Source organism: Trichosurus vulpecula, chromosome 5, assembly GCF_011100635.1.
Source record: "Trichosurus vulpecula isolate mTriVul1 chromosome 5, mTriVul1.pri, whole genome shotgun sequence".
Lineage (NCBI taxonomy): Eukaryota > Metazoa > Chordata > Mammalia > Diprotodontia > Phalangeridae > Trichosurus > Trichosurus vulpecula.
The window spans coordinates 70033346-70045425 of record NC_050577.1 but is presented as its reverse complement, the minus strand read 5'-3'; the positions used below and the strand labels follow the sequence as shown (position 1 = coordinate 70045425).

General features: G+C 43.7%; 1 protein-coding gene across 8 annotated transcripts in view; it reads right to left on the bottom strand.

The window, feature by feature from the left end:
* The window catches only part of SVIL (supervillin), a 234524-nt gene that overhangs the window by 11972 nt on the left and 210472 nt on the right, over positions 1-12080 (bottom strand). For all 8 annotated transcript variants that reach the window (XM_036758584.1, XM_036758589.1, XM_036758588.1 and 5 more), the window contains 4 exons: positions 11531-11807; positions 3693-3844; positions 1869-1974; positions 964-1171 (listed from right to left, as the gene is read on the bottom strand). In XM_036758584.1, coding sequence (XP_036614479.1) covers positions 964-1171; positions 1869-1974; positions 3693-3844; positions 11531-11807 — 743 coding nt within the window. The remainder of the gene's footprint in view (positions 1-963; positions 1172-1868; positions 1975-3692; positions 3845-11530; positions 11808-12080) is intronic.

Below are 12080 nucleotides of genomic sequence, written 5' to 3'. Positions count from 1 at the left end.
CAGAATAATATTTTTAAATGCACAAAATAGAATACATAAGATGGCAAAGGAAAATAATTATATTGACATATAGTTATCAAAATATGAAAAAGTTCAAAGACTCCAGGGTTAAGAACCCCTTGTTTAATGACTACAACTGGATCTGGTATTGTTTTTAAAATGTGGGGTTTTACTGAGTTGCACAGATTTCTGAAAGCATGTTGTCAATATTCCTTGTCAAATAAGAAAAAACTTTCAAGTAGGTGGGTACCAGCTATCTTGGTCTGAACCTGAGAATGTTGAGCCTGGAGAAGAGAAGCCTCCCAATGTCGTGATAGCTGTCTTTAAGGATCAGGAGGACCAGCATGGAAAAAAAAGGATTAGGCTTATTTTGCCTGGCCTCAGAGGACTGAACCAGGAAGAGTGGCTGGAAGCTGCAGACAGGCCAGTTTCATCATGATGTCAGGGAAGGTGTCAGACTTCCCAACAGCTAAGGCATCTGTAAGTGGAATGGTTTATCCTGGGAAGTAATAGGCTGCCCATCATGGAAGATCTTCAAACAGATGCTAGAGGACCACTTGTTGGGAAAGCCTCAATGGGGATGATTTTTCAAGTGTGACCAGAAAGCCCCCTGAGATCTCTTTAACCTTGAAATTCTACATTAGCATGAGTGCACCCACCAGAAGCCTGTGGACTCCCAGGTTGTTTTCTTGGGACACCCCCCACCCTGCCCGCCCCCCTCTAACTTCAGGCCCACTGAGGCAACAGCTAAGCCTAGATACTCCACCAAGACTTTCATTTGGATAGTGAAGGTTGGTTAGTTCCTTCCTTCCCTCTGTTCCCTCTCTTCTCCCTCCCTTCCTCCCTCTCTTCCTTCCATCCTTTCTCCCTCCATTCCTTCCTCCCTCCCTTCCTTCCTCTCTCTCTCCCTCTCTTCCTACCTTCTTTCCTCCCTTCTAAAATATAAAGTAATCAACTACTTACTGCTCTTTGATTTTATTTGCAGCATTTCTCCCAACATCCTTCGTGTGGGCCTGTGCTTTGCACCCATGCCAAAGGTACATGAGGGCTTTATTGACACTGAGAACAATCATGGAAGTCCTGGATCTCAGGCTGCTACAGTGACAGGCAACTTCCAGCAAATTCCCTTCAATGGGAACTTCTCCTCGGACACAGTACAATCTCCAGTCACCTGCAGGGGGTGCCGTTGGTACAGTTAGCCCTGGTAAAGTAATGAGCCCCAGTCCAATACCCTACCAGGGGGTCAGCAGAATATAACCATGAGCCAAGGCTTACAACTGACTGATGGGAGGATGCCCCGCCCCTTAGCCTGGGGGCTCCTGAGGATCTGTGTTCTCACTGGATCATTTGGCCAATGACGCTCCCCTTCCAGGGCCCCAAACAAGCCAAAAGCCACAAAACAGAGAAACTCTCTATTTAAAGATAAGAGTCCAATATATCAGAGGTTAAAAAAAAAAGGTGCCTAGAAAGTAGACTAAAAGAAAGTAGAATGAAATGGAACTCCCACAGTCATTGCTGTTGTTGGGTTCTTTGGCGGGGGGTGGGGGGGGGGTGGAGGCTGAGGGGGCTCTGAAAAGGCAAAGGGGGTAAACTCACTTTCTATATGTCCCGGAGCTCACTCCCAAATGCCACCTTCCCACCTCTAATGTTCTGAATCTAATCCTGAAGCCAACTATCAGGAGAATGGTGAACTCCCCACAAAGGGGATTTTAAAGCCAACTATGATGAGGCTTTCCACGGCAAAGCCATAGCTACACAGGGCGTCCCAAAATTCTTAGGGCAGCTTTAAGCTTTACTAGCTTAAGACTTAGTCTCACTTTCTTGTAAGAGAAAAAAAAATCTGATTTCCAACAGTAAAAATGATTTACTTTGTGTATTTTCTTCTTCTTCTTCTCGCTTCCCTGCGTGTACGACCATGCCTCCTTGGAAGCATTGCAGAAAACATGGCGGCTCCTTCCCCTGAAGCACTTGAACCTGGAAATTTAAACTAATTCTTTTAAAAAGCACTCAATAATAATTAGAATGACCGACCGACCGCTAATTTAACAATCAGTGGGGGTGGGTGGGAATGTTTCTGTATTCATCACTCCAGAGGCCTGCTTACAACTATGTGTCATCCACTGGGCCGCCTTTCCTTGCCTGTTAATGTGGTCCCTTCGATCAGGCATTAGCAGCACCATATATAATGTTCAGCTTGAGTCAATTCATTCATAATTTTTGGCAAGGCTCTACACACTAAAGGAGAAAATTGTTTATTGAGCCTGGGGGCCTAAGAGCCCTAAGATGGAGGAAGCATTTCTCACTCTGAGGTGGCTTAGCAATCGCTTGCACCATTTTGCATAATCTACTGCTGTTCTGTGGCAGTATTTAATATATCTGGAGTCTGATTCCCAATTCATGTAATTTATCAAAAACCAACACCCCAACTACAGTTCTACATTCGAAATGTTAAAAAAAAAAAAAGGTTAAGATGATGAAGCTGAGGGCCTAAGTATCCAGTTCTCCTTGTCCCCCATACTAATCACCATCGTCATCCTAGCTGACATTGAAGGTTTGTAAAGCGCTTTACATAAATTATCTCTTTTAATCCTCACAGCAGTCTGATCATAAATACAGCCACTCTTTAAAACTACGACCAAAACCCTCCAGTGCAGGGAATAGATTCAGATGCAAACCCCTGCTAAAAACTATTTTTCACATACATTTTCACAGTAGGAAATTCTCATCGTTTTCAAGTTTCAGGGCTCTGTGCCTCGCACATATGACTACGGTAATCTAATGATGCTTAGGAGGGATATTCTTGGATAGATCTCAAGTCTTTGGAAGACTGGATGTGCTTGCTAATCTACCTTGGAGGAAAAGTCCTCTGCCCTCCTTCTTCCCAGAAATATCCTTGATAGAAAAAGCATTTGCTTCATGTTTTGCAATATATAGGATCCATTTTTGTTTTAACTAGCACTAATGGATTGGAGCAAAATTGCAGCTATTCCAAAGGGCTTTTAGATTTGACTTTGCAATAAAGCCTATGACTGCGTTCCCTTCTGGCTCTAGTTCTATGATTCCATTTTGGAGACTTTCATTACTTCTCCAGTTATGCTGATAAAAGAAAATATGAAAAACTAGGTTGTAATCTTGGATCACACATGGATGGAGTGATAACAATAATAGCATTACACACTGCTTTAAGCATCCAGTTTGGTCCTCCCAAGGTGCTTACTCTTCTCCCCATTTTAGAGATGAGAACATTGAGCCTAATAGAGGGTAAGCCACATAGCTAGTAAGTGTCTAAGGGGGCACTGAACACTAAGTCTCTGTCCACTATACTGCCTTACCATAGTGATAGGTCGGTAGCAAAGAGAGGAAGCCTGAAGTATTAGCTGACAATGTAAAGAAGCCGCTTTGAGATTAAAACTAGGCATTGGATTGCCATCAAGTTAAGAAGCACTTATGAAGCTTTTGTTATGTGCCAGGATTGTGCTAATCCTGAGACAGCTACCTCAGCTAATCACTGGGATACCCCAGGTAGGCTATGGGCAGTTGGTGCTTTTGACAGACCCTCAAAGTGGGTGTTCCCTTAGGGAAGAGTGCCTTAGTATCTCAGGGTACTTGGAAAGAAGGAAGGTAGAAGGGAAGAGGAGAACATTTCATATCACACATTAGCACCAGGGTAGAAATCATCCTCTGGGGCTCACCTGGGCCCCTCTCTCTTCATCCAGTTCCACAGTCATCAGCGCGGATGTGCCTTTCTCACTCACGGTCGAATGTCTGCCCTGCCAGAAAAAGTAGACACACTTCTCCTTGCCGGCCGTCCTGACCGGGTGCTCACCCTTCTGCCGACTCCCAACTGCAAACACACAGAGCAGCAGAGGTTCAGTTTCTCAGTTGACAATCGAGGAAAGAAGAGCAAATCAACTGCCTCCATCTCCAGAGACATGAACTGATGATGAACTGGGCAAAAACAGCCTTCGGGCCTAGGGCTGAGGAGAATTTATTTGCAACTAGAGGGAACGGTCTACATGCCCAAGACAGAGTATAAATCATAGTACAACCAAAAAAAAAAAGGCACCTCACTTCTTGCTAAGTCACCTAGAGCCTCTAAACCCAAGAAAAATGATCTGTATGGCTTTCCTAATACCCAAAGCAAAATACCTGCCATCACTTGAGGGCATCAGCACATAGCTGTGTGTGTGCATGTCCAAAGTTAAAGCTCTTACCACGGCACTAGTACTGTCCAAACACACAGTCTTTTTCCACATTATACCCCTCTGGCACCAGATTAACTAGGATCTGAATACCATGGGGAAGAATAATAGCCGGGATGGTGAGAAGTCCAAAGGGATATCATTTATCCTCTAAAGATGATATTAATAAAAGCAAAAACCATAAGGAGTTTCCAAGTTCTGACCAAAAGGGAATGGTCATATTGCTGATGCAATGATTTCATTAAAAGGTCTGGAATTTTTTCCTTTATAATAATGTGATTTTTTAAAAAAAAATACATACAGCGGCATTGAACCATGCATTTGAAACGGCAGTCATTAAAACTTCACCAGTCAACAGGTCATTTTAGTAAAAGGCTGCTGAGATCATATACAGCAGCATTTCAGGCCTCCAGATATCTCATTTTAATGAGATCTTTAACTGTGCATTCCTTCTCCTTGGTGACACAGCTTCCTCCTCTCTCTTATCCAAGCTCCAATCCCTGACAATAGTGTGTGTGTGTGTGAGTGGTGGGGCCTGGGGAAGGAGGAGGAAGAAAGGATAGCTCAGGCTTTCCCCCACCCCCGCATCTGGAATGCTCCCCATTCTCACCTCTGCATCTTGGATCCTGTGGCTCTCTCCCTCTGCACCTCCTACAAATGGCCTTTCCAGATTTCCTCAACTTAACCTAACACTGTATTTATTTTGTGCCTATCCTGTTTTTATTTATTGCTGGACACAATACCCCCAGTTGAATGTAAGCTTCTCCAGGGCAGGGACCATCACTTCTGGATCTGTATCTCTAAGGTCTAGCAAAGTTCTTGGCACATGCAAGGCACACAATGAATGCTCGCCAATCGAGTGATTGACTGGTAACTGGTGGAGCAAGAAGATGATTGCATCCATGTGTTTCCATCGTAAAACCAATAGCAATAATTTTGCATGCTCTTTTTTTTTGTATTATCTGGATTTCTTCTCTCCAATCACAAGCTTAAAGTAATAGTTAAATGGTTTATCTCTGTTGAGTTTTGAAAGGGAAAGGGAAAATAAGTCCTACTTTACTGTAAGCTCCTAGAAAGCAGGTGTCACAAGGGCCATCTACACAATGGTGCCTGCCTCATAAATGATCTGAATAAGGCTTTCTCAGAGCTGTTACAGAGTGAATGAAAGATTAGTTAGTGCCAAGTATCAAGAATTGTCGAAGGGGAATATGTCGATTTTTGTAGGCCAGATGAAACAAACAACCCAGCAAGGAGGTGACAAGACATATGGCCAACTCTTAATAACCCGGACTTCACTTGTTTGTCATTTCTGAATGCCTGCATGGGGCTGGGCTAAAGTTTACTTAGCAAACTGCTTCTCTATAAAGTAGGAAAATTGAGAATGTGCCAACAATATCAATGGGAGAGTGTTCAAAATATCATGACTTTTCAATCAGCTTCAAAAATCCGAGAAGCAGCCACGTTATCATCATCTTTGTCATCATAAATATCTCTCATGTCAATAGCTCTTCAAGAGGCTCACATTTCTAAAGGATTTCAGGTTTCACAAAGGCCTCTCCTTCCTACTTCTCTGTAAGATGGGGGGGGCAGGGCAAGCTTTATTATCTAGTCTAGTTTGAGTTACTAAAATAAAACATCAAAAGAAATAGATTCTGTAATTCAGAATTTTCAGTACTTCTCCTAAATTGATTCTATTTCAGCACAGACAAACTTAGAGCATGGTGTGAATTTATCCCTGATGGTTGTATTAATTTCTGATTTTATCAAATTCTTCAAAGGCCTAACTAAAGGCAGACCTCCAGTGTGCCAGGCAGATCCCCTTTTGGCAGATTTCTAGAATAGGAACTCTTGGGAAGGAGCATGGATGAGAGTGATTCAATGCATCCCTGGAAGGAGCACCCTCATGGATGAAATCACAGCTCCCATGGAAAGTACTGGGCAAAACTGAAATTTAAAGGTTTTTTTTTTATTTAGGAAGTCTTAATAATAACAATCTATTCCATTTCTCTAACACTTTAGGATTCACAAAGAGACATTTCCTACAATCAATCCCGTGAAGTAGGTAGGCTAAGTAATATCACCCTCATTTTACAGATGAGAAAATCGAGGCTCAGAAAGACAATGTGTCTTCTTGTCCATGATCATAATTGCAGCACTGGGAAGTGTGTCAGGGCCAAAATTCAAACTCAGGTCTCCTAACTCCAAGGCCAGCAATTTTCTTATGGCATCTGGTGACTTAGTTCTCATTAGTCTATATAGCTGACCACCTCTTAAAGAGTTTCAGAAAGGCTCAGATTGAAGTGAAAAGTAGTGACTAGTAATCTGAGCCATCGAGAAGGGAAAGGGGCTGCCTCAGGACAGAGGAGGATCCCCCTGCCCACAGGCCTTTGGGGTATATGGAGAGCTTCTTCTGGGAAGCACCAACTTGTCTTAGAGGTCCCTTCAGCTCTCTGGGACTCTATGGATGGTCAGGGATACCAGGCATGAACCAGCTGAGATGACCTTTGAGGTCCCTCCCCACTCCATGATTCTCTGACTACACCAACGCTATCAAGAACCCTAGGTCAATCTCTATGGCAACGATCACATGAACGCTTGCTTGCTAAGAGCATGGTCGATCCTTATTAGATTTCAAGCAATGCTTTCAAGTCATCATATACATTTTCAAGATGTCCTCTGGGATTGTGTTTGATAATAATGGGGAAAAAAAGGAAGCACCATGAAAAGATCATGAATTCCCTCCTGGGTCAACCAGTCAGGGATAGCCCAGACCTCATAACAATAGGTCCTGCTCTATCCTACCCCAGTCCGATCACATCAGGGCTCCTCTCTACTACGTACTGGATGGCATGTTTTACGAAGGCCCCTGACAAACTGGAATTCTATCCACAGAAGGGTCACTAGGATGTGGAAGGGACTGCAGAACACTCTACAGGGTCAGTTAAAAGAAACTTAAAGGCACAAAAAAAAAAACCCAAACCCTCCTAAAAATGAGAAGTACCCCAAACAGAAATGTTTAGCCTGGAGAAGACTTGGGAAAGGAGACAAGGAGTATGCTTGCTATGTTCAGATATTTGAAGGACTGTTGCAAGATTTGTTCTGCTTAGTGCTAGGGGTCAGAACAAAGAGCACTGGGCAGTAGATGCTGAGGGGCAGGTGTAGGTGCCTGCTTCAAAGCAGGATGGACTTCTGAGGGAAATGGTGGGTTCCGCTTTATTCGAGGTCTTTGAGGGGAGGCAGATGGCCACTTAGTAGTGATGTCAGAAAGCATGGGTTCTTAACCTGGGGTTGGTGAATTTGTTTTAAATGATATTTTGACAACTGTATTTTTCAATATAATTTGTTTCCTCTGTAATTCTTTGTGTGTTATTTTATGCATTTAAAAACATCCTGAGAATGGCTCCCTAAGCTTCAGCAAACTGCAAAAGGAGTACATTTAAAAAAAAAAAAAGAAGGGTTAGGTTCCCCCTCCTCCCCCCCACCTGGGCCCCCCTCTGAAATTCTTTGATCCTCCTCTACTGCTCCATTTGACCACCTTCTATCTTGCTGGAGTAAGGGTCATACCATCCCTTGGAGGAACCAAGCTGTATTTTTAGCTATAAATTTCATTTAGTAAAAGAATAACATTCCCCCGGATCCCCTTGAAGAGAATATTGAACTTCAAATCAAGCACCTGTGGCAGTGAGTGGACTCTCCAATTACATCCTCTCCCACCCCCTCAGGTCATAACGGTTTGTCTTTTGCTCAGCCTGGCTAGTATCAGCAAACATGGGTGGGGTGGGGTGGGGGAACTGTCTCCACAGCTGCTGCTTTCTGCTGACCCCGGCAGAATCCGGCTCTCCCAGAAGGTGCTACAGTGGAGAGCCATATTTCTAGAACCACCTCCAGCTGCTTCCCTGTGGGGGTCTGTCATCTTTTGGACCGATTGACAGAGTTATTCCAGTGAACCAGGGTTCCCCTGATGGTGAAATACTCTGCAAATGCCGTACGGTTGTGTTTTGCTGTCCCCCAAAGGCACTTTTGGAAATCCGGATGCTTCCTGTTCCAATTGAATTCTCCAGCACCTGGACATTTTCAAAGTTGTTTATGGGTTTGCAAAAGTGTTTCCAGGCCTGGCTCTTTAATCGATGGACATTTGGTCCATTGAGAGGTGATAAAAAAAAAAAAGGTCTGGGGTGGAGCAGGTGGGGCAGTCAGTATGGTTTCATATTGGCCCCCGGCTGAATTTCTCCGATGGTCTATGGTTATACTGGAGGTCTTAGCTCCTCTTCCTTCTTGTCTCTTCTGCTCAACCAAATCAATACTGGGTAAGGGAATCACTAGACAGCTATTTGTAGTGCCCATTTATTCCCTTGCCAAGTGACACATTTATGCTTCTGTTTTACATATAGCTCATATGTGAGGTTTATGCATTTGAGTGGTGTTCTTTAGTTTCCCCAGGCAACACACATCTCCAAGAGTTCAACTGTTACCTTCGGATTTCCCCTTTTTCTCCCTCACTTCCGCCTACCAGCACAGAGCATAATCAAAGATGAATCTCTATTTGGATAAGGGTTTGTTTATTCTACTTAGCACCAGCCAGAGCTGATGGGTTTTCAATGGCTGTCAATGGGTCCCCCAAGGCCCATCTGGCCCAGGGAGAAGGGCACGTTTGTCTGCAAATGAACAGGTTTCTGTACACAGGTTGTAAGGAATATGTTACTAGAAATCACATTTCCAACCTGCAGGACCTGAGAGTAAATAGAACTCAAGCCCAATCTCTCTTAAGTAAATTGTCAAGTGAAGCTATGTGCTTTGAAATCTATGGGAGAGAGGCATCATATCCACATTTCTTCCCTTTTCTCCTCCTAGCTCTAAGATTTCTGTTTTGGTGAGTGCTTGGGGAATTTTTAGATATTTCACTTTAGATTTTCACTTAGATATGTCAACTAGAGAGACCAAAATGGCAACCTCTGAGGTAACATAAAGAGATTTTAATCTTCGGTTCACAATGTTCTAATCTTGGACTTTGTAACTATAGCTTTTGGCTGAAGCTTCTCAAGAAATTACTGAGGGTTGCATTCTTGGAGATCATGTCATTGTACACAGATTAAGTGATATCTAACTCCAAATAAAAGCACCCCCAAAGAGAAAGTTCAGGGTAGACCTCGTTCTCTATTGCTGCTTCTAGAACATTCACTTCATTACACGCCTCAATCACTTTTCTTCCTCCAAAGTCTAGGCAATCCCTTTAGAAGCCCCTCTCTCCATCTTGTTGCTATGGTCTACACATTTCCAGCTCCTTATACCAACTCTCTTCTTCTGACCCCTGGACCTCAAGTCTTCCTCTCCGCCCCAGTCCCTGCCATCATCCTTGTTGCCAGAGAAAGACATGAAATCAAGCAAATTTTAGCCACCATGAATTTATGTCACAGCACAGCAGATAGTGAACTGACCTCAGAGTCAGGGTGACCTGGGTTCACATGCCACCTCTGACACATACTGACTATGTGCCCTGGGCACTTACTTTCTCAGCCCCCTCAAATCTCTAAGCTGAAGATCTGAATGGGCAGAAGATACTTTCTTCCTCACTGGGAACCTCCCTACAATGATGAAATGACAGGTCTGGGTGGAATCAATCAACACATTTGCAACTTTTGCTAGACCTTCTTGGATGCCCCACAATCATCTTCAGGCCACCTGACACCACTTCCCTCAATCTCTGGCTCTGGGCTTTACAGCAGTGACAGCATCCATTCTCTACGCCTTCCCTTTTCCCTCAGAAAGAACTCTCCCTCTCAGGTAGAACTGTAGCTTCCTCAGGCTACCTCACTTAGTGCTTGGCGCACAGTAGGTACTTAATAAATGCTTGTCCCTTTCTTCCCTTCAAGTCTCTCCAATCCTTTAATTCCTCTTTCCCTTTCTATTCTGCTCAGGTCCTAATTTCCTACTTCTCATTTTCCCTTCATTACAGAACTTTTTGAAAAAGCTGCCAATGTTCAGGATTGCCACTTCACCAACCATTCTCTCCTCAGAAAGTCACTCACAGGTTTTGTCACCCCTCCCACTCTGTTTAGACTCTTCTTCTGAGGTAACCAATGAGCCAGCCCTGAATGGCCACACCCCTTGGACCTCATTCAGTCCTCACCATACTCAACCTCTCTGAAACATCTGACACTGATGATCAGCCTCCATGCTTCTGGGTACTCCCTTCTCCTTTGGCTTCAGAGACACCATGCTGCTCCCCCAATGGGACTCCTGCCTAACTGCTCCTCTTCTGTCCTCGCTGGTTCCTTCTCCTCTTCTCGAGGCTCTGAGGTCCTCCACCATCTGGCACCACCCTCTACTACCAACCATACTTCCCATCATGCCCTTCCACTCATTCTTCACTACAACCAGATCTGACTTCTCTTTGCCCTGAGAATATGCCCTATACTCTGCCTGAATGTCTAAATTTTTTCTCTTACTCTTCCTAAGCCTAGAATGTCTTCTCTTGCCTGTTTATTTAATACCTACTCAGTTTATCTCACCAGTTGCCTCATCAAAATACTATGCCTCATTCTCTGAGAAAGGAAAACAGCAGTATTACAGAGCCTTTTTATAATAATGAGAATAAAGCAGACTGGAAGTCATCATTATGTGTGTATGTATCTATAACACTATATAAGCATGGAATGATCCCAAGGCTTGTTCACATATATTATTGCATTTGTTCCCTACAACCCTAAAAGTAAGGTCATAAAAGTACTGTTTCTATTTTATAGATGAGGAAACTGAGGCTTGGAGAATCTGAGGGAGTTGCCCAAGATCACACAGCTAGGAAGTAGTGGAGTCAGGACTTGAATTCAGTCCCCAGACTCCAAATCCAGAGCTTTCTTTCCCCTTCCTCATGTAGTCTTCCTCTGCCATGCTGCCTTGCTCAGAATATGTTTTTTATTTAAAATTACTAGAGTTTAGGTTATTCAATTATGCTTCTAAAATCTTTCTAGTAACTAACATGTAGCCACAAAATAAAATTCACAGATATATAATTTAAACACATATATAGAAAACCAGAGTTAAACAGAAAAAAAGAGGAGAGCCAAATATATAAGCTGAATCCTGTTTAAAGAGGGGTTTTGGAAAAAGATCATTGGCTCCTCCAAGCTGTTGGGCATCTCACCTCCTCTGCTCTTAAGAGGCAAGGGAATGGCCCTTTAAGTAAATGGTAGGATTGTTACCTGGTACCTCTCCAGCTGGGGATAAGGCACCACACAAATCATAAATTTCACACCAAATGGTGCTGTTCTCAATGTCCGTGTTAGAACTAGGGGGTTATTAGCTTGAACGAGATACAATAATTCACTAACCTGCAGTGCTCACCGTGTACTTCCACTTCACCACATACGTGTCTCCCTCATGAAACTGCCCAATGCTCTGTTTGGGGAGCCTACTGTAGTCAAATTCCAAGATGTGCCAAACGTCCACAGAAACACTGGCAATCTCAAACTGTCTCCTGTCATCCCCTTCAATAAGTCCATAGCCACGGCCAATATTGACTCCATCCAAGACGGTGCCAACAGTCACCTGGGGTACCGGCACCATCAGCATCACATCATAGGCCTTCACCTCAGACCTAGGCTCTTCCTGCAAGAGAGCAGAGACGTTGCTTTTCCTTGGCCCACATTTCTACAGAAAGGTCCCCTGTCACACTCGATACCATTTCACCTACTCTCAGGCCAGGGTCTGAAGACATTTTCACGCTTCCTCCCAATATATTTGTTGTGCTACCCTAGCCTTTAGTAAGAGGAAGCCTGGAGAAGCAATGTACCACCAAAGTGCGGAGAGGTGAAGCTCATGAAGCAGTTTCCTCATTATCAAGCTGGGAGGGCCCAGCAAGGAAACAGATTTCATCTCCTG